Source organism: Akebia trifoliata, chromosome 2 (genome assembly GCF_017979445.1).
Source record: "Akebia trifoliata isolate Shusen 1 chromosome 2, ASM1797944v1, whole genome shotgun sequence".
In the NCBI taxonomy this organism is placed as follows: domain Eukaryota; kingdom Viridiplantae; phylum Streptophyta; class Magnoliopsida; order Ranunculales; family Lardizabalaceae; genus Akebia; species Akebia trifoliata.
Window position 1 is genome coordinate 1,756,924 of NC_141376.1, and position 27,545 is coordinate 1,784,468.

The following is a 27,545-nucleotide window of genomic DNA, read 5'->3' on the forward strand; positions in this document are numbered from 1 at the left end:
GATCTACTTAAGCTGTTCTAAATTTCTAATAAGTAATAATTTTTCTTATTTTATATATATATAAATTTACATCCAGCTCTATAATTTAGAAGATTACTGCAAAATTGTACGTTTTACCCAATCAAAAAGTTCAAAGAGTCCCATCATGAAAAACAAAGAAAAAAATAAAATCCAAGGTAGAATTACATATTGCAAAGCTTGAAATTAACTTTTTACCATCAAGTAATATTTTTTTTTACGTGAACCCAAAAGAGGAAGATCCAACTTAAACTCTATAATGTTTTTTTTCCTTGAAATTAACTTTTTTTTTTCTAAGAACGAATCCTCGGGCCGAAGCCCATGATGACATGCTCAAATCCAATGAATAAAATTAGTGTGGGATTTCATCAAACTATAATGGGGCTACTATCCAACAAAAATGGAAATGAATCACGATCCAGAACGGTATCATGTTCCTATAGCAACATACAGTACTTATGTGGCATGTTTTGGTTGGATACTAAATACTTTGAGCTGTATACCATGTAGAAAATGGCTTGCTTAGGAGTCCAATGTATTTTAAAGTCCAACCAAAATGTGCCACTTAGACACCGTTGATCATGATTCAATGGACTTTTCTAGCCTCCATCAACATATCTGTTAGGATTTGAGGAAAAACACAGATATCCTCGAGACTAGTTCCAATCTTCTACGCACTAAAAAGTATCCATATCACCCCAACGGTTATGTTGATGGAGAGCATTTGGTGAGGCTAGCATGTTACAACTAAAATTGAAGTGTTGGAATTTTCTTACCTCAGATGAGGTTTGATGCATTTCCTTTGAGCATTTCTAAAGAATAGCTTTCCATCTCAGCTGTTATTTGATGATGAGCAACTAATGTGTTTCCTCAAGTGTGTTAGTAAAGAGTGTGTAAGCCACCAAATTTGCCGGCTTTTCAGGGACCACTATTTGTAGAACAAAATTATTTCTAAAACGGAAAGAAAGAAAATTTTGGGGTCATTTTGCAAGTGGAGTGTATTATTTTGTCCCCTTGTAAGATTCTTCACCACTTGAATTCAAATTCTTTTGTTGTTCTCATAATCTTTTGGTTGAAAATTTTGGCTGCAATGAAAACCTGGCTAAACTCGAATCACGATCAAGTCGAGTCAATATTAAAAATTGTGAGTTGATTTATAATAATAAAAATCAAATAAAAATATATTAATTTTGGATTAATGAGTTATTTTTGGGTTTTTACAACTATGATCTGAAAATGAGTTATTTTTGTTGTTTGCTTATAAGAGAGAGTGGTTGAAACGCGTATCTTGCAAACTTCATGATGCGGAGCAATATCTTTGATGTCTTGATGGGCCTGCCCCAAATTTCATACTAATGGAGCTCACCTAACCGCGTGGTTGTTTTTTATTATAAAAAAAAACAACTTTTTGCGGGGCGTATTGCTTGCGGCAGGAAGTGGCCACCAATGCCGATATGGAGCCCCACAACATTCATCGGAATTTGAAATATTATTCGATTGTGGCGCGTTGCCCCCACTTCAAATCATCATTATATTTAGAGATATTTATACCTTGCAGACCTATATTACAAAAATTCACTTACTTTATCAAATTTATTATCGAACAAACCTAGTATACTTTATAAATCAGTCTGGTACGACTAACTTAGTAAGATTTCAAATTGGCAATCTAACACCACACCCTTCAAAATTTTATGGAAAATCTCAAATTGAGAAAGAAAAATAAAATCATTTTTGAACTTAATCAATTGTGTTGAAAAGGATGGCTACCGAACTCATATATTTAAAATCAACTGTGAAAATTAACTTCCTTTTTTCGATTTTTTTAAAGTTCTTAGGATTTTGTCCTCTTTAAGGCCATGACATCTAATCATATTTTTAGATGTTTCAAATTTTTTTGGTTAGGATCCCCACTCCAAGGTTTGTTGAGTAATAAATTAATCACATCAATTTGAATCTTACGACATGGATTCCCATTCCAAGGTTTGTTGGGTAACAAACTTAATAAAGTAAAGTTCCCTTAGAGTTGTCAGAACCCCAAGAGAGTTTTTGTAATAAAAATTTAACAGACAGGTCTGTCCATAAATCACTTTTAATTTATTTAGAGAGATTCTATTGTCACACCAATTTTTTCTAAGAGCAGCCCAATTCATCATAGTATAAATGCCAAAGAATTAATAGACATCTTGGGGTGCTCTTAGTAAAAGTTGGTGTGGTAATAGAAGTTTTCTTTATTTATTTACTCAAAGATGGCATGTGCAAATCCAAGCATATCATAAAGACTTATTTGTAGTTTAAAATATTAATTAAAGAGATTTTGAAGATAACCTGGGACTTTTGTGTAGTTTTAAAAATTAAAAATCAATGAAATATGGAATTGCAATTGTATTGGTTTTAGAAAAAAAAATTTTAAAATGATCCTAATTGCATTAAGGTTAAATGAAATATCTTTACTACACATTGAGTAAAATTTTGACCCTCAGATGAAAAGTCTAGTGGTTTCTACCCATTCATAGTTTTAATAAAGAGGCCCATGGATGGATCCATTGTGAGTAGGGGTGGCAATGGGTTCAGTCATATTTATTGAGGTAACGGTATTCTAAAATTTACCCAACCTATTTAATAATCATGTCAAAAACATAAATTTGAATAATAAAAGCACCCTTCCATGCAAAAATTAGATAACCAAAGTTTTTAGAATTTTGTCCTCTACATCCCTGTGGTATCGGGTCATGTTTTTTATGTCACAAAGTAATCTAGTGAAGAAACTTTTCTTACTATAGTTCTTGGATCGATTTCTCTAGGTAGGAAAATTTTACCTAAAATATCTCAAATGACAAGGATAGACTTGATCGAGTGATCCTAATCATTGGTTGTATGCAGTTATTTTAGATGCACACGCCACTACGCTGTATAATGAGAGAAGGCCAAGGTTAGCATGGTTGACAAAACAGCGTTAATTAACTCTTTGAAAGTTTAAAGGGATTGTCTAGTTGCAAATCATCCATTACTAGTTGCACTCCAATCACTTTTAAAAATACAATTGCACTTCATTTATATGATTGCCCTCTAAAAAAACAAAAAGGTTACATACATGCTCTAATGTTCCAGTTCAAATATTTCCGTGGGTCAAATAGTTGGAAGAGAGGTTGAAAACCTTCTTTATGATCTAAGAGTTTGAAGAAGATCCTTTGGAACTAATCGCATTTATTTTTATCTTTTTAAAGGGCATTAAAGTAACTTTTTCGGGGATCTGTCATCGAAAAAACATTAGAAACTCACTAATACAATCGTACAGATGAAGAATTGAAGCCTCTTTCATACAAATTAGGCAACTGGAACTAATGACTTCTAACTACTTGATCCCTAAAATAAAACAAAAATATTCTTAATCTTTAAAACACAAGTAACAAAATGTGCAACGATGACAAGATCCGAGAGGAGATTTACCCAATCCGCATGTGCTTTGCACATGTCTCTGTCCTACTAGAAATATGGTGAAAGGATGTACTAAATAAGTAGACACATCGGATGGTTAGGATCATACAATCATGTTGCTTTTGACTTGTAAGACCTCAGCTTGCATGGGTCCACTCTTTGTAGACCGTCCATAATGGTCAACGGGTACTTCAAGGCTTCCTTGACAATATATTATGGCACAAAATGCGTGCATTCTTCATGAAAACAATGGCATGGGAACATACAAAAAGGGAGTGTCTCATTAGCTTTCTTTATTCCCTTTTGAGATTCACACTTTTTTGCTCCCTTCTTTCTGGTAAACTTGGCATCTCTGGATCCTTTATTAATAGATATTTATGATTAAATCCTTTAATCATAGATTAGCCTTGGTTGAAGGAATTGGACTTGAGCGTAAATTTCACAAAAAGAATCAAATATGGAAGAAAAATCATCAACAAAAAAATAAAATCATTAAAAGTAATAATTTAATGGTGCTCCACAATGTTTTGAAAATTGAAAATTGACTAAAATAGATAGCCTCATGTGGTCAATCACAAAACCGGCTTGTAAGGAGAGGATTTCCCCAGGTTTATATATGATCCAAAGTCATGATACCTAAGTGATGTGGGACTATCGCTGACACATCTAATCAAGTCAACTCAATGACTTTCGAGTCTACTATGGTGAGTGAAAGAAAAATAAACTAAATTTATTAAGTATTTATCCCCAAAAAGAAGAATATTAAGTGGAACACATAACTCGTCCAAATTTTTTTTGAAGCGGGCATCACACTTCAAAATTTTGGTTGAGCCCTTTCTATTGGATTACATGTGGTGTCTACAAGGAGCTGCACATTCCAAATATTAATGAAAATTAAGGGTGTCAAATAAATACAAAAATCCACATGTCACGACATGAGGAGGGTTCCTCCAAAATTTTGAAGCGGCTTGACAGGCAGCTTCAAAGTTGGACTCATAACTTTATAGAGTTTCTAATTCTCCATAGTTGAGGCTTCAAAAAGGATCAGGATCTAGAATGGTGTCCCAATGTCTATGTAGCACATTTTGGTTGGACTTTAAAACACACCAAGCTCTTAAACAAGCCGCTTTCTACATAACACAGCTCAATTAATGTGTTTGATTCCAATAAAAAAAATGTCCCATAGACACCATTTGTTGTTATTGTTATAGGAATGGGACAACATTCTGGATCATGACTCAAAAAAAGTGCTTTTAAATTCGAAGCTATGTAATCATCCAGATCTTATTAGTGTTGTTTATAAGACTTGGAATTTGAACATCAATAGTTCTCATTCAAAATGCGAGTTTCTTAATATCACATAAACTAGAAAAATTCAATCAAGTCAGGTCAACCCATTCGAGTTTTGAGTCGATATTACGAATTTTTAAAACCTCTATAATAATGTAAACATAGAAATTTCAAACCATGTTTATCATCATTAATAAGGTTACGGGTCTAATAAATCCAAGCATACCCACTAATAGGAGATAACCTTTAAAATTTTATAAATAAAATATAGGAATCATTTGACATCAATGGCTGAACTTGTAAGTCATTATTATTTGTTTGGTCAATCAAACAATTTCACCAAAGCAATAAAACATTAAAATTTCATGTATGAACATTCATGTAACCATGTAACATAGAGTTCCAACATTCCAAGTTACAAAAAATTCACCATTAAAAGATCTAAAAAAAAAAAAAAATTAAAAAAAGTAGGAATTAAGAGAAATCTAAGATTTCAACATCACTTTGGTTTGTCCATACCATTCAATTGAAGAGTCCTAGGAGGAGCCATGGTTCTTCTCTTCCACAAATTAATTTCTTTCTTTGGCTCCAAAGCTACTCCTCCACCTACCATTATCGGTGCAGAATGAGGGACAAAGACTTCATCTTCTTCATCACTCTCTTCTCTCTCCTCATCTGAATGATAATTCCGATGATCTGACGATATCTTTCCATCGTAATTCTTCCAATCAAAATCGGAAAATACATCCCGACCACTCGCAAACCGCTTCATCTGACCTAAAGATGGTGCTCGATCAGGAACCTTTGGTCTATCGGCTGAAGCATCAGATTTACGACCCGGTTTGGCAACACGAAAGATGTTACGGATCCTTGATGATGAATGCTTTGGCTTATCTTTCTCTTTGTTAGATTTGCAAATCTTCTTCTTGTGTTTGATCTGACCCATGCAAGAGATTTTTGGTGAAGTGGGTTCTTGTGCATCAAAGCTTCCATTCTTCGATTTCCTTCGAGCTTCCACTGGAATTATCGATATGATCGGACCTGAAAATCCTTTTGCAGCATTGGATTTGAGCTTATTTGAATTCTCTAATCTCTTATCTTTACCAGGACTGTATGGAGGATTTTGAAATGAAACAGTTGCTGTTTTTGGTAGAAATGAGAAAATTTTACTCTTTCGTCTACTAGATTTCTCCATAATATTTGATCTGTACTGTTGGATTGATGGATTCTCTCTTTCTCTTCTTTCTGGTCCCTCTCTCTCTATATGTATATACTAAGAGAGAGAGAAAGAGAACACCTTCTTTGGCCACCCGAATTTAATATTTGGCCGTTTGCTTAGATGTCTGTTTTCATCTTATTGTTATAATAGGAATTAAATTTGTGTTCAAAGTTTGAACTTTAAAGACGTGGACAAGTTCTAAGGGACTTACTTTTTCAACATTTTTTTTAGAATGACAAGCCTATCCTGCATGTAGGTAGGTCATGAAATGGGTCAGCCAGACCCACTTAGGATTTGTGTAGATTATGTTCTGGGTCTAACCCGTCAAAGAACATTTGGGTCAGATCCAAGTCAATTTTGAGGAGACACGTTACTTTTTTTCTCAATATATATATATAAGTATAAAGGGTAAAATGGATATCTCAACAAGACCTTAAACATGTCCCATTGAGAATAAGAATGAAACAGTAGGAAAAGAAAATTACAAAATGCAAGTAGTACATAAGATAAGTCAATAATTCAATTCTGCCCATCAGAAGGGTAGGACATGGATCGAAATCAGCCTTCGCTGATAGGATAGACTCAATAATTCAATTCTGCCCATCAGAAGGGTAGGACATGGATCGAAATCAGCCTTCGCTGATAGGATAGACCAAATCATAATATTTGTACTATTCTTTACCTTACTTGTCAAGCTCTGAAATTCTAGGAAAAATCCAAAAATTCTTAATATATGATAGGAAAGGTTTTATTTTTGAAGTAAGATCCCCTTGATCATGGGATCTTACGGGATTAAATCCCGAATAAAGAGGAAATCCTAATATTGAGATATAGGATATATAATGGAGGGAGGATCCAATGATAAAAAATTTCTATTTGGATCTTTAAAATTTACAAAGAAGAAGGACAACATTTTTTCGAGAATTCTAATTTTATCGTCGGAGAATTATTGACAGGTACCACATCAATGCTAACAGGATCAAGAAGCATCTTTGGAACAACAACAAAGTAGATTGAGGTAAGCCTAAATCTTCATCCACAATAAGTATTTGATTGTATCCATTATTTAGATCAGATCAAAACTAGATGTGATAACACACTTAGTTGATCCAAAAAATTCAACCTAAAGACCCAAGTATGATCCATTTCAGTCTTTAGTAATATGCCAATCCTGGAAGGGCATTTTTGCCTTTTCAATCAAAATCAATAATCACATTGATTTTCTTTCTATTAAGGCAGTGACTTTGGCTAATTCTCATAAAAATAAAAATATATAAATCACAACCACCTTGTGCGTAATGCCGGCGGATGAGGGGGAAGAAAAGTTTTGCTCCTCCATAAACCCATAAATGCCACGTCGACGTCTCCATAGGCCCACTGACATATCAACGTGTCAACTTCTCAATGAATCCAAGTCACAAAAGTCACACACAAGAGTGGTGATTCTAGTATTTATATATATATAGGTTTACTGATTATATCATATAATACATTCATTAGCGTGATACAGAGGGTCAAACGTGGGAATAAGTCTAATCGTCCCACATTGATTCAGTAAAATAATATTTTTTATATAAAATATTTTAATTAAAAATTAAGTATGGCGACCCAGTCTCAATAGTGGAGGCACCTGGACCAGGCTAACTTAGACGCGCTCTGACCCAACAAACATAGAGCCCATAGAGCACAACAATACTTAGCCTTTCGGCCGCTTCTCACATATTTTTAAGTGCCACCCTTTAAATATGTTAATGAAGCTAAAGGATTTCAAATTCAAAGGATGGGAATCAATCATCAATCAAGCTGATTTCAGTGTCTTAAGTGTACCTAAGGATCATTGGGTCCACACAAATTATGGAGATTAAAGAATGCTTTCGTAAATTAATAATGGGAAGGCTTATCAATAAAAGAAAAAAAAAATGGGGTCCTTGTGTTTATCACATGAGATGACAAATCCAACTTGTCAATAAAAAAATTAAAAAATGAACAGTTTTATTTTATTTTATTATTATTATTAATTATTACTAATCAAATAATTGTCACACAATGTTAAAAAGATCATCTCAACTTTTGTTTGGTGAAGGCATTTTTTTCTTCTATGAAAGGATTCAATCCGACATTTAAGTGACCTCGATTGATTCCTACAACTAGTGGGGTCTCTCCGTCATCAATTGTCCACAAACCTCATAATTGTAGTGTTGAAATTGTTTGGGGGAAATGGGCTAATGTAATCCCCATTTTGTCTCAACTAATCTAACCAACTGGTATCAATATTTTTACTTCTTCTAGTGAATTATGAGATGGGATGAGGGGACAAGAGCACAAAGATAAATGCTTTTGTTGAAGCTTTAAGTGAGACCATAGTGTAGTGTTGGGAGAGAGAGAGAGAGAGAGAGGGACAAGACTTGTGTACAAGTTATGGAGACTTAAATGTTTTTTCATTGTTTTAATACATGTCATGGAGTTTTAAATTCTCATATCAAGTTATTATTTAGATCACGAGAAAAATCAAGTCTATTTCAACCACAATAATGCAAATCTTCAACCATTCGAGATTAACATTTTGTACTGGTCTCTATCAAAAATTTTCAAAATTAATCAAGTCGACAAATGATGTGTGAACACAAATTTTAGGAGAGGGAGAGGAACTTCTAGCTATGGAAAGGAAATGACAGTAAATTAAGCAGATCTGGACTGAGGATAGATAAAATGGAGTCGAGTAGAAGAGTCGGCGTCAATCTCATAATATCGAGGAAAATGCCAAATTAGTGCTCTGAAAATGGTTCCCATTAATTTGTAATCAAACAAAGATTAGAGAAGTTCCAATACGCTGTTGATTATTCATTAAACCAACCCAAATCCTTGGGATGTAACATTGATGATGATGAAATAAGACCAGTGCTTGTATCTAAACCTCTTTGTCTATTCAACAATTAAGGTATTTGAGAGATTTACCCGGCAGACCTAACTGTTGCACTTTTATTACAAATATTCCGTACGAGTTCTAACAACTTCAAGGGAACCTTACTTTATTAATTTTGTTACCCACCAAACCTCATTTTACAAAGTTTGTTACCCAGCAAGCCCTGGAGGAGGACCCACATCATAAAATTCAAATTTATCAGGTTATTTTGTTATTTCACATACTTTGGAGTGGATTCCAACCCCATCAATTTGTGCCATCCAAAATCATGATCTGATGTGATAGGGTTACAGAGGAATAAATTCTAGGAACTTAAAAAAAAATGTTAATGTTCACCGTTGAATTTTATTTTTAAATTTGAGAGTTCGCTAACCATTCATTTTCGAAACCTACACCTACGATACAACTCAAAAGGTTATTTTATTTTATTGTTTTAGTGAGTTTTTCCGTTAAACATAGAAGGCTGTGTTCTTGGATTGCTACTAATTTTTGATCCATGGGGGCTACTGATCCTTGGTAAGATTTGAAAATTTACTAAATTTTTGTAGGAAAATTGCAACAAATAGGTCGGCCAGGTAAATCTCTATAATATATATATATATATGTGGTCTCGTTCCCCACCCTAAGCTTTACCCTACACTTTAACAAATGTGTTTTGTCTTACATGGGTTAGATGTATTGGAATAAGCTGATTTTTGGTGAGGAGATCATCCTCACCAAAAATCAGCTCATTCCAAAATTTCTAACCCCACAAAAAATGATTTAGAAAAAATGGACGGTCCACGATTTTTCAACTTGTAAACATGGGGCTAAAAATTTCAGAATGAACTGATTTTTGGTGAGGATGATCTTCTAATCATGGAGATTATCCTCACCAAAAATCAACCTATTCCAAAAGTTCTAACCCATATATATATATATATATATATATATATATATATATATATATATATGAGTCCCGTTCAGCAACAAACATTTTGGCAAAACATTTTTCAAAACATGGGTTAGAGGTTTTGGAATGGGCTAATTTTTGGTGAGGATGATCTCTACGGTGAGGAGATCATCCTCACCAAAAATCAGCCCATTCCAAAACTTCTGGCCTCAGTTTACAAGTTGAAAAATCATGGACCGTCCATTTTTTATAAATCATTTTTTGATGGGGTTAGAAGTTTTGAGACGATCATCATCACCAAAAATCAGCCTATTCCAAAACCTCTAACTCATGTTTTGAAAAATGTTTGTTGCTGAACATTTCCCTATATATATGAAATGTTCAACACCCTAAGTTTTACCACACTTTAACAAACGTTTTTAGTCCTACATGGGTTAGAAATTTTGGAATGGACTGATTTTTGGTGAGGATGATCTCTATGATTAGACGATCATCTTTCCCAAAAATCAGCCCATTCCGAAATGTTTAGCCCCATGTTTACACATTGAAAAATCGTGGACCGTCCATTTTTTGTTAACCATTTTTTATGGGGTTAGAAGCTTTGGAATGAGCTGATTTTTGGTGAGGATGATCTCCTCACCATAGAGATCATCCTCACAAAAAATCAGCCCATTCCAAAACTTCAAACCCATGTACGACAAAACACGTTTGTTAAAGTGTGGTAAAGCTTAGGGTGCTGAATGGGACCCTATATATATATATATATATATACATATATATGGGAAATGTTCAACACCCTAAGCTTACCCTACTCTTTAACAAACGTGTTTTGTCCTGCATGGGTTAGAAGTTTTGACAAACGTTTGCAAAGATTTACCATTACTACAAGTGTCACTAGACCATCCTAGGGTTATCAGTGGACCTTATTATAGCTGTTTGAAGCTTACCTGTTACGGTTAATCTGAGATCAAAGACCTTTCCCTTGCTGGGGAAAGACATTCAGTGTTTATGAGACGGGGACGGTGGTGGATTTATCAAAATCAGTGCCTTCAAACCACATAGCACCACCAGGGAAGAGCATGACTTAAAAAGGTCATTTTTTTATCAAAATGCAGCTGGAATGAATTAGCTTGTGAAACACAGTAAAAGTGAACACCATTCCTTCACTAATATTGAGCTGATACAGTAGTATGGTACATAATTCAAAGGTGGTATTAACACCATCTATCAACTCATATGTCGTCTATGGACATCGACAATGTGATGTTGCTCACCTTTTTTTCTCTCCTCTTGGTGGCATGTAGGTCACCAAGTATATAAATAGATAATGTATCCAATGTCCATGCTACTTTACCTACAAAGACTTGGACAGTATATGCTTGCAATCAAACGCATACAGAACAAAGAGCATTTCTGTAATGTCTAAAGACATTGAAGCTGTCTGTAAAAAGAAATAAACAAATAAAGAGTTTTGGGAACAGCTTTAGTTGATGCTTTCTCTCTCAAGCTCCAGGAGAATAGTAAACGTTTCAGTGAGTGCTCTCGTCATCCTTTTTACTCATTTGTGGGGTGTACTGGCTTGTAGATGAAGGTGAGTAGCCTGGTGCCGTTGGCGAATATCCTGCACTTGGACTAAATGGGAAAAGAGAGAATGAGAACAAACGGTTAGTCTCTCCCGTTACCTTCAATGTGTGTGTATGTGTGCATTGTGTTGTGTTTGTGGTGGTACTATGAAAAATACAAAGATCCCCCACCTGTATTGTGGCGAACTTGGGCTGTAGTCCATGTTCACACCAGAGTTGAATGGGCTACAGAAAATAAGATTGAAATCAGCACAGAAATAAAAATGCACCTCAATAAAATAAATCGACAATCTTCTTCTTCTAAAATGTAGTTTTAAGAAGGCAGGACGTTTTGGAAGCATAATGGCATATGCTCAACACCACAAATATCAAAATAATGCCAGCATTGTAAGGACTTAACATAAAGTGCAGTATAAAATGCCATATCAAATGATTTTTTTTATAAGAGTAAAATTTCAATTAAAAGGAAGAAATAAAGTACAAGAGGCCAAGTTAGCCCCTAAACAAGGACCATCTACATTTGAAATAGTGAAAAAGATACCTGCTTGGACTGTATGTAGGACTTGGAGGGGAATGAGATGGAGATGTCGGTGAATAAGATGGCGATGTTGGGCTGTAAAAGAAGTAACAAATATTAAATAAACACATTCATTGTGAAGTGTTTCTTTTTTAAAGGAGGCCATCGTGAAGTTAGAATAAGTCACATCTTGACTCGTTAAAATATGCCAATTCAGAGCAACCTAGCAACAAGGAATATAAGGAACAAACCAAAAGAAACCACCATCCAACTCAGCAGCAGCGAGACAGCTGAGTTGGATGTGCTCCAAATAGAGTCAAAAACTGTGATTTGACTCAACATTAAGATGAGTCGACTAAAATACCAGGCTGGGATACTGGCTTTTATACCTCAATAGATATGATGTTGACAATCCAACAGTTACCTGTAATTTGGAGATGTTTGACTGTAGGGGCTGGATGGAGATAGTCTTGGACTGCTTGGTGAGTATGCCAAAGATGGACTGTATTTTGCCGAAGGAGGATTATAACTTGGAGATGTAGGGCTGTAACTCGGAGAGGTGGGACTGTAGCTTGGTGATGTTGGGCTGTAACCAGGAGAAGTTGGGCTATAGGCAGGAGAGGTGGGGCTGTACGAAGGAGAGGTTGGGCTGTAAGAAGGTGAGGTGGGGCTATAGGAGGGTGAGGTGGGGCTATAGGAAGGGGATGTTGGGCTGTAGGAAGGCGAGGTGGGGCTATATGATGGTGAAGTGGGGCTGTATGCAGGAGAAGTGGGACTGTAGACTGGAGAAGTAGGACTGTAAACTGGAGAAGTAGGGCTATAGCTTGGGGAAGTAGGACTGTAACTCGGAGAAGTTGGGCTATAACTGGGAGAGGTAGGACTGTAACTGGGAGAGGTAGGACTATAACTAGGTGAGGTGGGGGAGTAAGACGGACTAGTGGGGGAATAAGCAGGGCTAGTTGGACTATAACCAGGAGAGCTAGGACTGTATGTTGGGGAAGTGGGACTGTAGCCAGGGGAAGTGGGACTGTATCCGGGAGATGTGGGGCTGTAACCAGGAGAAGTAGGACTATAACCCGGAGATGATGGGCTGTAGCCTGGAGATGATGGACTGTATCCTGGAGATGACGTAGGAGAGAAAGCCATCCCACCAACATATGGAGAAAACTGTGCATCTGATATGGGTGACAAACGGGCATTCGGGCTCAGCAAATAACTCGGTGACATCATGCCCTCGTGATATGGAGTTCCTGTAATTGGCGAACGAGAAGGCGTCATACCAAAATCCAGACCTTCCATATAACTAGGAAGTTGGAGCTCAATGGCTTGTTGGAGCATCTGATCATTCAAATACAAGCCACAGTCTCCTGTGCCAATGGGAGCAAGCTGACCAAGCATAATATTTTCTGTAACACCTCTGAGATAATCTGTTTCAGCATACACAGCAGCATCCAAAAGTATGTCCACAGTTTCCTCGAATGAGCACCTCATCATTGGTCCAGTATCATTCCGATTAATACCATGACGGGTGATGGCCATCAAGTGACCCCGATAGGTCATGGTGTCACACAGGATAGCCAAGTGCCTATAATTCACATAGGATCCATCGAAAGATATAACCACTCGTAGCTCGTCCAGCAAGGATCGACGGACAGCCTCAATTCCAAGAACTTCAATCACTTCAATCAAGTGATTACTTGTAGTCCTCTTGGCATCAACGTCTTCATGACACATAACAGCTAACAAATTAACGCCCTCGGTATCCAGCATCCACTCATTTTCTGGTTTAAATCCTTCATTTTCTGCGAATTTGTTTACTTTTCCAGACTTGATAAATACCTTGTTAATATCTGGGATGCCTCGAAGGGCCATTTCAGTCAACATGTTACCTTCAATTTTCTTTAGGAAAACATCATCTTCTGCAGATTCATCCTCCAACTCTCCCTTAGGAGCTTCATCATTCATGATACGAATACGGAGAATCAATTTTTCTGCATTATCATCATTAAATATACAGGTTAAATCATCGTCAAACTCAAGGTTGATCTTCTCTGCAATGTCAGCCATGCTCAATTTTTTATCCACCATCATCTCACGATTTAATTCTATCCGAAGCAGCCAAGGAGAAATTTTCTCAGGCGCAACCTCTTCATCTGGCATTTCATAGTAAGAGTTGACAAAATCAACATCCTCTTCAATTATGGTACTCATGGGATCTGGATCATACCATACTTCAGTAGCTTGCGTTACACTTCGCAAAGTAGTATACTCCAAAGCACACTGAACATTCTTAGCCCTTTCCTTAGTTTTGCTAACTTCGGGCTTGAGGTAGACAGAGAGTGAAGGAGTTTTAATTTTCTTAGCCACATTAATAATTTCACGCAACCTAGGAACACCTAGAGTGACATTTTTGGCACTCACACCAGCAAAGTGGAAGGTGTTAAGAGTCATCTGAGTAGCTGGTTCACCAATAGATTGGGCAGCAACACACCCGATCATTTCCCCAGGTGCCACTAGTGATTGTAAGAAGCGAGATTCTATCTCACCAATAACCCAATCAAATGCTTCACGGGTGAGCCTGTATTCTTTCAAAACCCTCTTACTAGCAAATGTGCTACGAAGCAAGATGTTGAAGAAAAGGGTGGCATTTTTCTGAGCTTCCATGCTCATTAAATCATCACCAGGAACAACTTTTAACCTCTCCTGAAGTTTATCGACAGCTTCCACAATCTCCATTGGGTGCATATCAGACGGCCTTCTCAAGTCAACCTTAAATGTCTTCTGTGCATTCCAGATAAGTCTCTTTAGGTTCACAGGCATGGGCCAGGAGTTCTCACCAGTGGTAGTAATTTCTGTGCCTAGCTGGAACCGATCAGCTTCCAGTTTCTGAACTTCGGCATCAAATACGTTGCGGAACTCACGGATGGTTTTCAGATCCTCAACATGTTCCGGTAACATGTAACTTGGGTTCCAATTTTCATTGTCAATCTCATATCTGAAAACCTTATCAAACTCCGATTTCTTCATTTTCAGGGAGTCCAGCTTCTGGTATTCAATCCAAACAGAATCCATGCCATCTTCACCATAGAGAAATTGAATAACATCACCTAAAGAGTTACGAACAGTCCCATCATACTTGACCATAATGTCCTCCATTGCCTTCACAAGGCGCCTCTGTATATAACCAGTCTCAGATGTTTTCACAGCAGTATCAATGAGACCTTCCCGACCACCCATAGCATGAAAGAAAAATTCTTGTGGAGTCAACCCACGCAGATACGAGTTCTCCACAAAACCACGACTTTCAGGCCCATAATCATCTTTAGTGAAATGGGGCAATGTTCGATCATTGAATCCGTAAGGGATTCGTTTACCCTCAACATTCTGCTGTCCCACACAAGCAGTCATCTGCGAAATGTTGATAAAAGTACCTTTTGAGCCCGCTGTCACCATGGCCTTGAGATTGTTACTTTCTGATAAGCTCTTCTGGGCACTACTTCCAGCATCATCACGAGCCTTGTTCAACACCTGAATGAGAGTAGCTGTGTTAGGAGGTCTATCACAGTAGTTACAAATCAAGTTACGGGAAAGATCAAGTAGAACTATTATTTCAAACCTGATTCACTCTATTCTCAAATGATTCCATCATTGTTCGCCCGGGTTCAGCCTCTAATTTCTTTTCTTGGGCAGCCCTGATGAGTTCTTTCACTTCGTTCTTCGCTTTAGAAATTGTTTCATTAATCTTTTCCATGGTAGCTGCATCAGCAATCGTGTCCCCAATTCCAATACTAAAACCATTCTGTAGAAGCCAATAGTTAACTAGCCACTGAGTGTGTCCCAAAAATTTACGGGCTGCATCTGGGCCAACCTCCTCCCTGTGCATACAAACATGCATTGAACCAATAAAATAAAGATGGCATGCAAATCTGGATATAAAAGTGTTCATATAACGCATACCAGATGACATGAATAAGACTGCCATTAGAAGTTCCAAGGGTCTTCTTGCACAAGGTGCCTGTAAGGACTTCCCCTCTTTCTATTCTAACTTGGGTATCTCCTGGGGTTATAAAACCAGTTTCAGATTCTGCATGCCAAGCAGAGGTTCGCATGAGATTTATCTGCTTTGGAATGATAAGGTTAAACACTTGTTTTCCTGTCCAAAGAGGTCTAGGCTTCAAAATCGCTGGGGCAGGTATTTTCCCATCGAAATCCTCCCACCACATCAAGATGTTCATAAAGACATCCTACAACAAGTTGAACAATAGATCGGAATGTCAAAATTCCTAGGATGAACCCAATATATTAAGACATTACAACATAGAAAGACAAAAGAAAAACTATGCGAAGCTATCACCTTCTCTATGAATGTATCTCTTTTGGTGATTTTACGACATCCCAAGAGTGTATCCTGGACAATACCCATGACAGGCCGATTTGCTTGAGGTGATACAATGCATTTTGGTACCATCATGAGCTCCAAGACTTCTGCCCTGGTTTCAAATGACTGAGGAACATGCATGTTCATTTCGTCTCCATCAAAATCAGCATTGTATGGGGAAGTGACAGATAAGTTCAGACGAAAAGTTGAGTATGGCATAATCTTGATTCTATGCCCCATAATAGACATTTTATGAAGACTAGGTTGCCGGTTAAAGAGAACAAAGTCCCCATCATTCAAGTGTCGCTCCACCTACAACCAAGACAGAACAAGTTCAGACATACTAAAAGAGCATAGATTGAATCAAGAGCTGAAGAACTTGAGGGAAACCAACCTTGTATCCAAGCTCCAAATGGTGATCACTACTTTTCTTCAAATACCGTAGATCAAGTCTCTGCCCATCTTCCCTTATGATGTACTTGGCACCAGTTTTACCCGGGGGAGGATGAGGCCCATATTCTACAAGCTCCTTCAACCTGGCAGGTAAGAGGAATTGCTTTAGAACAATGATAGAGCCAGACAGAACTTTATTTAAAAATAAAAATAAAACAGTTATAATACCTCTCAATGTTGTATGGCGTCACAGTTTCTGGGTATGTTAAATTTAAAGCAATACTCCACGGCACTCCCAGTTCATCAATGTTAATGGTTGGGTCTGGTGTGATGACAGTACGAGCTGAAAAATCAACACGTTTCCCCATCAAGTTACCTCGAATCCGACCTTCCTTAGCCTTGAGCCTACTGCATATAGATTTGATCGGTCGCCCTGAACGTTGCGTAGCCTGCACAGTATTACATCTCTCAGTTGTTTTCAAAAACAAGCATCAACACATTAATAGATGTTCTTTGTCATGCACACATACCCTTGGCTGTCCTGGAAGCTCGTTATCAAAATAAGTAGCTATGTGGAACTGTAATAACTGAGCAAACTCTGATATAATGTGCGCAGGAGCTCCATTTCTCTCCTGTCTCTTAAGGTTCTCATTGTGTCTAATGATCATTGCCAACTGATGAGTTAAATCATCCTGGTCCACAAAAGAATAAAATTAAGACAGTAGAACTTGCATATGAGACTGCAAAACAGGTAACATCATTATCAAAGAATCCATTAAACTATTTGACCCCGATCACCATCTTTTCTTTTCTTTTTTAGTTTTAAGTGTGAACGTAAAATTTTGATCCCAAGTCTGTGGAAACACCATACACAGACTTTACAACATCACCAAGGTGACACCTAAACATTTTCAGTGTGTAACATTATTACGACAAAGTGGAACCTGAACTATAATACAAGAACAATGTTTGCTCTTAAAAAAAACATCTTTAAAAGCTTGCCTCACTCCTGGCAGATGTGTCCATCATCACAGAAGGTCTCACGGGAGGTGGAGGGATAGGAAGGACTTGTAAAATCATCCAATCTGGGCGAGCATACTTGGGGTTTAAACCTAACAGAGTACAATCTTCATCACTTATTCTCTTCAGAACGCTTAAAACCTGGAAAACAAGCAACAATTAGTTTAACTGTACAATAAAGAGCAACAAAGAAAGGAGGAAAAAGACAAGAAATGTTTGCAGAATGAGATGCCTTTTCTGCAGAGAGCTGCTGTTTCCTTTCAACAGGTTCAGGAAGTTGTTCCTGGTCATCACTTTTCTTCCTCTGAGCCTTGTATTCTGCAATCATTTTCATACCTTCAATGGTAAGCTTTGGCTGTTGGGCCCCACAGCCCCCTCGATTCTTCTTCACTGGTTCTTCTGAATCTTGACCTTGGACCTCAATTTCATCACCACCATCACATTTTGTTTTATTCTTACAGGCATCCAAAATTTTCCTTAGTCGACTTTTTGGGTTTTTAATTCTCTGTGCTTGCTTGAACTTATGTTCCTCCTACAGAAATGTTAAAAAGAAAAATAAATAAACAAATAAAGTACACATGTTATGCTAGCAACCCAGTGAAAATAATTTTTTTTTTTATAAAAAAATGCCTGTAGGAGACAAGGCCCAGAAAAAATGGAGACTAGAAAGAGAGGTGTTATATCAAATTATTCACAACTACAGATCCATTTCAATAACTAAGTTAAGCTAACTTAAGAAACCATCTTCTAATAAATAGGCAATGCAAATAATTACTAAAACAAAGATATTTCACTACATTTACACAAATTACAAGCATATCTGAAAGCAGATATAGCATAGAAAGAAGAGTAATGCTTGAGTCAGAATGTTTTCCATAGGGCACCATCCTGAATCGATAAATCACCACCAAGCATATCAGATTCATCAAAATAATTATCAAGTCTCCATGTTTTGGAATCAATAGCAGCAAGCTCTTCAAGGAGCACTGCTGACATACTCCATTCTAAGGCGTCATGAAAATGAAAGAGAGAGAGTTCCGCACTCTCACGTGCACAAACACAAGTGCTGCTGTTGGTATATTTAAATGTTCTACACAAGTAACAATTGGTACCAAGGACTTATAGAATTGTGTTGTGTTTCCATCATGCTTCACTGTAGGATCTAGAAACTAACTTCTAATTGACTGCCTGCCAATGTCCAGAGGTAGAAGATTTTTGGTGTCCAATCCAGACTTAAGGATATACATACTCTAGGAATACTTACCTAATGTAAATCTTTTGGTTAATCAATGACTCCATCCCATTTTAAAGCCAGCATAAGGCTTTCTAGCATATTTATAATTTCTTTGGTGAAATGAATTGCACGAAGTTATCATGATTTGGAGAGAGGTTCTTTTCAATACATATTTTTTATGTGGACAAGATGCACGATCCCTCATTTGGGTAAACTGTCTTGAGTCTTTTAAGATGACCACTCCTAAAGGATACTTTGGTCAAGAGGATAGAAAAAAATAATTTTGATCAGAAGTTCTATGCCTTTGCTTCAAGCAATATAAAATCCATTTATCCTATCCACCCCGCAAGATTAAGCAGTCATCTAATGTGGTTCCACTCGGTAGCGGCTTCAAATAAAGGGAAGACATTAGCATACCAAAGGTGCCCAAGGCCAGCAAGGGCTTTTAGATGACCTTATGTGATAGAGGTGTCATAAGGGTAGGGAGGCTTTAAAGAAGCCCTTGTAAGTACAGTACTTTCGAAACGGATTGGATAGTCCATGTCAATGAGATTAACACCAGTTAAGCAGTCTACGAGTTGTGGGGCACAACAAGGTGAATGTGGGCATATATGTCAAATGAGGAGTTGGGTGAGGTGATTCCACTTTCCACTTAAACCAAGCCAATAGTTTTTTTATTCTTAGGTCACCATTTTAGATATTTGGAAGACCTCACCAGCAACATCCAAACGAAAGACTCTACCACTCATTCAAATTAGAAGTTCCAGTGTACATCAAATGTATGGGAATAAGGAAAAAGTTTATATTTTTCACTTAGCAAACAAATCCCCCACCTTGTTCTTAGCCCCAAACAGAAATGAACTTGAGAATTACCTCGTCTGCGAGGATTTTGGAGCAGTTGAAGCAGACACAACGCATGATACTCAGCACAACCTTCATGAACCCGATATGGAACATGGGTTTAGCGAGTTCAAGGTGCCCGAAATGGCCAGGACACTCTGCCATGTTCGCTGTGCAAGTCTCGCACTTCATCTTCCGGTCAATGGTGCCAAGTCGGGGATCGCTCAAGCCTCCCGGCTTAGGTTTCCCCCTCTCGGTCGTCTCACTGTGCTCGATCTGCACCACGGACATTTGCCTCTGCAGACAAATAATCAAATCGAAACCCTAAGTAAGAATTCTAAACAAACCCTAGAAAATTTAGAAACAAAGTGGTGATCGAAAATTACGATCTCATCGGGACTGAGGATGCCGAACTGAACCATCCGGACCTTGGCGACCTCCGCTGGAGAGTAGGGGAATCGCATATCCATGGCGACGACAGATTTACTGAAATTTCACAGAAAATTAGGTTTTTATAAAGTGATTCGATCAGTGTTTATTATCGATCCAAATGAGTTTACCCCTAAGGTTTTTTTTCTGTTTTTTTAATGTAAGATTTAGGTAGGTTTTTCCCTTAGCAATGAACGTAACTTGATTTGATCCCTCTAAGATCTATCTCTCTGCGAGGGAGCTAAGCTGAGAGAAACTCACAAAAATGGGCAACAAGTCCCTTCGAGGGGTATTTATATAGAAATAGCCACCCTAGACGACTTCTTGCGGATGACTAACGTGCGCTGGGTATGCTGTACGCGCAAAGCCCCCTTCCTAAAGGAATAATGCTGAAGTAACCTCGAGGCATGGTTTAAAACTCGGTTTCGTCTCGTCCATGTTCGATACCGAGTCGTCTCGGACGATATTCAGATACATTAGAGGCGTCACGTTCAAAACAATGAAAAATGAAGATGGGGTTTAATATCTGGTCCAAAAAAATTGACTTGTCCATCCATCTCGTTCATACTTGATACCTTGACGACTTGGGCGATACATCTAGATCTCAAACTAGTTTTGAAACCATGCCTCAAGGGTATACCTCATATCACACACTCTAGCATGAAAGTGTATGGGAATCATAGATTGTTCTTCGAGGTATGAGTGAAAATGCATATAGGGTTCCTATCCATTTTCATGTCAAGATGTGCGATATGAGGTCCAATCTTGAGGTTACTCCAACGCGAAATGCCCATGACCACGTGAATTGTTAAGAGGGTTGTTTGGTAATATAAGCGAAATTATTCTAATTCTAACAAGGAAAAGAATATTGTTGTTCGCTCTCATCCCAATTTTACTATTAAAAGTGTTCCTTTCTTTGAAAAATTCTCATCTTCCATAAGAGATGGAAATTACTTCCTTCTTAAACTGGGCAAAATGAGATCCACTTATCGTAATTTCAATCTACCAAATTTAGTATTAAAACAATTTAAATATGTGAAATTTCATCTCTTGTTATTTTGACATCTAGACTTATTAATAGGACCCATAACAAAGTGTATATATATATATATACATGGAAATGTTCAGCAACAAACATTTTGGCAAAACATTTTTCAAAACATGGGTTAGAAGTTTTGGAATAGACTGATTTTTGGTGATGATGATCTCCTCATATATATATATATATATATATAGGGTCAGGTTCAAGGGCCATATGAGAAAACATATGTAAAAACTTTCGTTTTTCAAAAAATTTTAAAATATAGGTAAGAAATTTTGGATTGAACTGATTTTTTGTGAGGATGATCTCTATGATGGGAAGATCATCAAAAAAAAAAAAAAATCAGCCCAATCTGAAACTTCTAACCCCATTAAAAGTGATTTAGAATGTGGACCGTCGATTTTTTACCAATTTTTATCACTCATTTGTAAATCACTTTTGATGGATTTAAAAGTTTCTGATTGAGCTGATTTTTTGTGAGGATGATCTTTTCATCATAGTGACCATTCTTGCAAATAATCAGCTCAATCTAAAACCTCTAACTCTTGTTTTGAAAAACAAAAGTTTTTTCATATGTTTTCTCATATGGCCCTTGAATCGCCCCCATATATACATATATATATATATATGGAAATGTTCAGCAACAAACATTTTGGCAAAACATTTTTCAAAACATGGGTTAGAGGTTTTGGAATGGGCTGATTTTTGGTGAGGATGATCTCTACGGTGAGGAGATCATCATCACCAAAAATCGGCCAATTCCAAAACTTCTAAACCCATCAAAAATGGTTTACAAAAAATGGACGGTCCACGATTTTTCAACTTGTAAACATGGGTTAGAAGTTTTGGAATGGGCTGATTTTTTATAAGGATGATCTCCTCACCGTAGAGATCATCCTCACCAAAAATCAGCCCATTCCAAAACCTCTAACCCATGTTTTGAAAAATGTTTTGCCAAATTTTTTGTTGCTGAACGGAACCCATATATATAGGGAGCGGTTCGGTAGCCCTAAAGTTTGCCAAGTTTGGTGCCAAACATTTTTTGTAAATCACTTTGATGGGGTTAGAAGTTTTGAAATAGGCTACTTTTTTGTGATGATTTCTACGGTGAAGAGACCATCCTCACAAAAAATCAGATCATTTTGAAACTTCTAACCCTAGTTTACAAGTTGAAGAATCATGGACCGTTCAATTTTTGTAAATCACTTTTGATGGGGTTAGAAGTTTTGAAATAGGCTGATTTTTGGTGAGGATGATCTCCTCATCATAGAGATCATCCTCACAAAAAATCAGCTCATTCCAAAGCTTCTAACCCATATTTTGAAAAATGTTTGGCACCAAACTTGGCAAGCTTTAGGGTTGCTGAACCGTCCCCATATGTATATATAGGGAAATGTTCATCAACAAACATTTTTCAAACACATGAGTTAGAGGTTTTGGAATGAGCTGATTTTTGGTGAGGATGATCTCTACCGTGAGGAAATCATCATCACCAAAAATCAGCCCATTCCAAAACTTCTAACCCCATAAAAAATGGTTTACAAAAAATGAACGGTCCACGATTTTTCAACTTGTAAACTGGGGCTAGAAGTTTTGGAATGAGCTGATTTTTGGTGAGGATGATCTCCTCACCGTAAGATCATCTTCACCAAAAATTAGTCCATTCCAAAGCCTCTAACCCATATTTTGAAAATTGTTTTGCCAAAATGTTTGTTGCTGAAGGGGACCATATATATATATAGATATATATATATGGGTCACCTTCAGCAACAAACATTTTTCAAACACATGAGTTAGAGGTTTTGGAATGGGCTGATTTTTAGTGAGGATGATCTAAACGGTGAGGAGATCATCCTCACCAAAAATCAGCTCATTCCAAAACTTTTAGCTCCAGTTTACAAGTTGAAAAATCGTGGATCGTCCATTTTTTGTAAATCATTTTGATGGGGTTAGAAGTTTTGGAATGGACTGATTTTTGATGATGATGATCTCCTCACGGTAGAGATCATCCTCACCAAAAATCAGCTCATTCCAAAACCTCTAACCCATGTTTTGAAAAATGTTTGTTGCTGAACATTTCCCTATATATATATATATATATAGGTGGGTTCCTACGACCCCCATTATGACTCACATTACGACACACCGTTTGTCTTATATGGGCAAAATTATTTGGAATGGGCTGATTTTTTCTGAGAATGATCTCTATGATGAGGGGATCATCATTGCAAAAATCATCCCATTCCAAAACTTCTAACCCCATCAAAATTGATTTACAAAAATTGGACGGTCTAAAATTTTTCAACTTGTAAACATGAGGCTAGAAGTTTCATAATGAGCTGATTTTTGGCAAGGATGATCTCTTCACCATAGAGATCATCCTCACAAAAAATAGCCCATTCCAAACATTTTTACCCATATAAGACAAAAAGGTGTGTCGCAATGTGAGTCGTAATGGGGGTCTACGGAACCCGACTCATATATATATATATATGGATTAGGATCCGTGTACACACATATCTACTCATATATCTACAACATGTTTTAAAGTTTCGGATTGAGCTGAATTTTGGTGAGAATGATCTCCTCATCATAAAGATCATCCTCACCAAAAATAAACTCAATCCGAAATTTTTAACCACTACAACAAAACACGTTGTAGATATATGAGTAGATATGTGTGTACACGGAACCCCACCCTCTATATATATATATATATCACAAGATGTCAAATTTTTTCTATAAGATAATTTATTTCTTGTGTTTATTAATACTTAAAAGGAAATTTTTTCAAGTTCCCTTCATCCCTTGAGATCTATAAAAAATCCAACCCTCTCACAATATCTTGGTCTGATCATTAGTGTGGTACTTGCCAAAAAAAAGTCTTATGCCAAATTTAGATTTATAAGCTTAAAAAATTAAATATTGCAAGTTATCATTATTTATAAGACAACGTTTGTATTGTATCCTTGATCATCTCTCAAATTTTCAAGAACGAGATCGTGTGTCAAAGATTTTAGTAAATGAGAAAGGAAGAAACCTAAAAGGAAAAGGAAACATTAAGGTAAAGATCTTTTGATTCATTCTAGATAGAAATCCCTCTGATTTCATTAACTTGATTGTTGGAGGATTTTAGATTGAGAACCCTTCTCTTTCCAATTTTGAGACTTTCGTAGGATTATGAGAGAAGATCAACATCGAGATATGCATTTTGTGTGTAAGATTTGATTTTTACCTACTTTTAAATATTTAACAATCTTAGGGTCTTCTCGTTCCACAAATACAATTCATGGTCTTGACTTTCACTAGGCCTTTGATAATAACAATTCTATTTTCTAGTAAACTTAAAGTCAAATATGCTCTCATCGATTCCATTAAACCAGGAAAGAGGCATCCCCTACAACCAACATTTCCTCAATTTCTACAATTTTATTCATATTGCGTTATTGGATACAATCCCCCATAGCAAAGATCACAAAAGTGAAATCGTTACAAAAGATAAAAGGTAACAACATTTAGGCAAACTCATCACCATTACATAGGTACACTCTTACAACAATAACAGACAAAGATGCTTAAATAATTTAAAACAAAAAAAATCAAGCAAGATATTTAAATAGAGCACTAGAAATTTCACAGGACTAATTAAGCTCCATAAATTGTTCATTTAACACCAAGCCAATCATCTAGAAAACCCCAAAGGAAGTAGTGTGGGGTGGGGGTGGATGGGGCTTATAAGAGCAGAAGTTGGGAATGGAAGTGGAGGTTCTCTTGGTGGTTGAATCCTTGAACCCAATGTCTGGTTGGTTGAGATAAGCATATTTGCTCTTAGTCCACCTGAAAGAGAGGGAATAAGACTAGTGTAAGCTCATACAAACTAATCGTGCACATGTCCACAACCCACCCTTCTCTCTGGGTGAGAAAGCAATGAGAAAATAATGTACCATGGAGATTGATCATAATGATTTATTTTTTTGCTTTCACATATGGAAGTAGTGAAACTAAAATGGATTCACTTTCAATGATGTAAGACTTTTTCCATAGATAGTTGAGTGAAGAAATAATATTAGTTTAGCACTTTTAGCCTAACCAAATCTTTAGGGTAAAGTTTTCTTGTTGTTGAAGGTGGATTTTTTTGGGGGCATTTAAAATTTAAATTGTACGAAATATGTTTAGTCAGGAGAGCTGAACTTGAAGAATGCATGATCTCAGAGTTTAAAATTGTGCCAAATTCCATGAAAAACAATTTTATGCATAATAAACTAAAGAATAATGATTTTCTGACACCTCTATCATAGAATCGTAGATCATTTGTTTCGGGGTATGTAAAATCATAAATATTTTTCTTGTGTATCCCAAGGTAAATGATCTACCATTCTATGATGAGGGTGTGTGTCAAGAGGGGGTGTCGTGATAAGGACCGAAAAACCATATCTAGGTGTGGAATAAGTATTAAGTACACAAGTGTATAACGAACCAGTTTTTTATTCCTGTGCGCAACTCTTTGATGTTCTCGTTATTGTCATCAACCTCACTACTCTTGTCCTTGAGCGACTCTTCAAACTGCCTGTAGTCTTCCTCCTATCCACAACCAACAAAATTAAGCACTTTAGTGACGCGTGTGGTGCACATTTTTTTGTACAAAGTCAGCTACACGTGTGTTAACGGGCCAGGAGTAAAACAATAGTTTTTAGGGCCCTGGCCCGGCCCAGCTATTGATGTAGATCGATTCAATCAATCGGTGACTGGACCTAATTAGCTATCAATTCTAGCTTTCTGAACTCAACAGAATCAAATTCATAGAGTGTAGGCAAATTTTCAAGTTGATGATTGGAGAATCCCAACCATTCTTTGATCCTCATTAATTAAGAGAGAATTTTACAGATTAACCCAATCTTCTTATATCCTTGGTGAGAATGAGATAGATGAACACTTAAATCATCTACAATACAAATCACCCATTACTTGAACTCTGATTAAACAAAAGAATTAAATTGAGATGAGAGAGAGAGAGAGAGGAAACATTTTTACAGTGAGATTTCGAGCTCGGATACGAGCAGCGGCCTTGAGAGCGGCGAGGAGGTGATTTTCCTCGTCCATCTTCTTGTGTCTCCAGAACTTAGCGATCTCCTCCTTCGTCACGCTCCGTGTTGTTGTTCTAATAATCTTCGCCGAAGATCTTATGCAGTAGTAATTTGGGAAGGGTGGAGGTGATGGACTCGTGTTTTTACTCATCTTTCAACTCTTTGTTGTCTTGGAATTATTAGTAAGAATGAAGAGAGAAGATAAGATGGGAATTGGAAACTATATCAACAACCTCACCTCCAGCTTCAATATCTACTAATCCAACCTAACAATCAAACATATAGGCCGACTGTTAAGTGTTATACGTTGTTGTTCATGCCCGATCCCTTTTTATCTCTTACAATTTGGGCAAAATGGTAAATAACCGTGGTTTTGAAGAAGTTAAAAAGTTGATTAAAAAAAATAAAAAAGAAAGATAAAAGGAGGAAGACTTGCAAGTAGCCAATGAAAAGAGGGTTGATTTAGAGGGAAAATTTTGTGCTCACATATTTATTATATATTTAGAGATGCCCCCTCCCCCCTCCATGTTTGGTAGAATATTTTATAGAGAAACATTTTTCTTACTAAGATAGTGCAGAAGGTAAATTCGGTATGCCATCTGGACCCTACACGTGTCTAAGGGTCGTTTAGCTCAAATTAATAATCACATCAGTAATCCAACATCACAACTATCTAAGTTTCTTAAAAAACTTAAATTCAAAAACTTCAAAAAATAATGTCTTTTAAGCTTGATTCAAGATTTTGAAAATAGACAGTTATCAATATTTCACATAACTCTTAAACTTAAAATTAAAATTTAATGATGCAAAAAATAGAATTTTTTATTTTTTGAAAATTCATAGAATTTTGTCCTCTACAACCCTAAAGCATCAGACCATATTTTTGGATGTCATACAGTGAACCCAAGGATGCGGGGGGGTGAAATTCTTACTAACTTAAAAAGACTAGTCGGACTCTCTGAGATACTTGTGTGACATGACATCTTTCTTTAGCACACTAAAAAAAATGATCTCAATGCCCTCATCTTCCATCTATAACCAAAACTTTTTAATATATTCTTTTCAAATGGTTAAAATGACCTTAAAATTGGATTTTATTTTATTTTTTATAATAAACAACAATAGAATTTTGAGAAAAGACTGGCTTTGGAAAGAAGTCCAAACCACTCAATATTTATTTGGAATGGGTAAAAAAAAAAAAATTAACCCTACTCATTGACCTTAAGAACTCATCTATTTCATCCT

At 36.7% G+C, this 27,545-nt stretch overlaps 3 protein-coding genes across 3 annotated transcripts; all 3 read right to left on the reverse strand.

The window, feature by feature from the left end:
* Positions 1–5,155: 5,155 nt before the first annotated feature.
* Positions 5,156–6,086, reverse strand: LOC147408663 (uncharacterized protein At1g76070-like). The gene has a single exon (XM_086458901.1). It carries the CDS (start codon positions 5,939–5,941, stop codon positions 5,246–5,248), a length of 696 nt encoding a protein of 231 aa, XP_086315027.1. The 5' UTR covers positions 5,942–6,086; the 3' UTR covers positions 5,156–5,245.
* A 4,837-nt stretch (positions 6,087–10,923) lies between these two features.
* Positions 10,924–20,453, reverse strand: LOC147408664 (DNA-directed RNA polymerase II subunit RPB1-like). Its single transcript, XM_086420455.1, has 14 exons — positions 20,132–20,453; positions 19,779–20,042; positions 17,904–18,203; positions 17,654–17,812; positions 17,182–17,343; positions 16,880–17,100; positions 16,653–16,794; positions 16,235–16,570; positions 15,838–16,124; positions 15,497–15,755; positions 12,305–15,408; positions 11,905–11,976; positions 11,535–11,588; positions 10,924–11,412 (listed from the first exon to the last, which is right to left on the reverse strand). The coding sequence occupies exons 1-14, from the start codon at positions 20,213–20,215 to the stop codon at positions 11,310–11,312; spliced, it is 5,547 nt and encodes a 1,848-aa protein (XP_086276581.1). The 5' UTR covers positions 20,216–20,453; the 3' UTR covers positions 10,924–11,309.
* A 4,161-nt stretch (positions 20,454–24,614) lies between these two features.
* On the reverse strand, positions 24,615–26,595 carry LOC147408665 (Big1). Its single transcript, XM_086420464.1, has 3 exons — positions 26,248–26,595; positions 25,694–25,797; positions 24,615–25,053 (listed from the first exon to the last, which is right to left on the reverse strand). Exons 1-3 carry the CDS (start codon positions 26,449–26,451, stop codon positions 24,903–24,905), a joined length of 459 nt encoding a protein of 152 aa, XP_086276590.1. The 5' UTR covers positions 26,452–26,595; the 3' UTR covers positions 24,615–24,902.
* Positions 26,596–27,545: the final 950 nt, after the last annotated feature.

Coding starts and splice junctions, on each gene's coding strand:
- LOC147408663 (XM_086458901.1), bottom strand. CDS start 5,941: ATGGAGAAATCTAGTAGACGAAAGAGTAAAATTTTCTCATTTCTACCA.
- LOC147408664 (XM_086420455.1), bottom strand. CDS start 20,215: ATGGATATGCGATTCCCCTACTCTCCAGCGGAGGTCGCCAAGGTCCGG. Junction 17,344..17,653: donor ACACATCTGCCAGGAGTGAG/GCAAGCTTTTAA, acceptor TTTGTGGACCAG/GATGATTTAACTCATCAGTT. Junction 16,571..16,652: donor ATTTGGAGCTTGGATACAAG/GTTGGTTTCCCT, acceptor TCTTGGTTGTAG/GTGGAGCGACACTTGAATGA.
- LOC147408665 (XM_086420464.1), bottom strand. CDS start 26,451: ATGAGTAAAAACACGAGTCCATCACCTCCACCCTTCCCAAATTACTAC. Junction 25,798..26,247: donor TCCGAGCTCGAAATCTCACT/GTAAAAATGTTT, acceptor GGTTGTGGATAG/GAGGAAGACTACAGGCAGTT. Junction 25,054..25,693: donor CGCACAGGAATAAAAAACTG/GTTCGTTATACA, acceptor CCTCTCTTTCAG/GTGGACTAAGAGCAAATATG.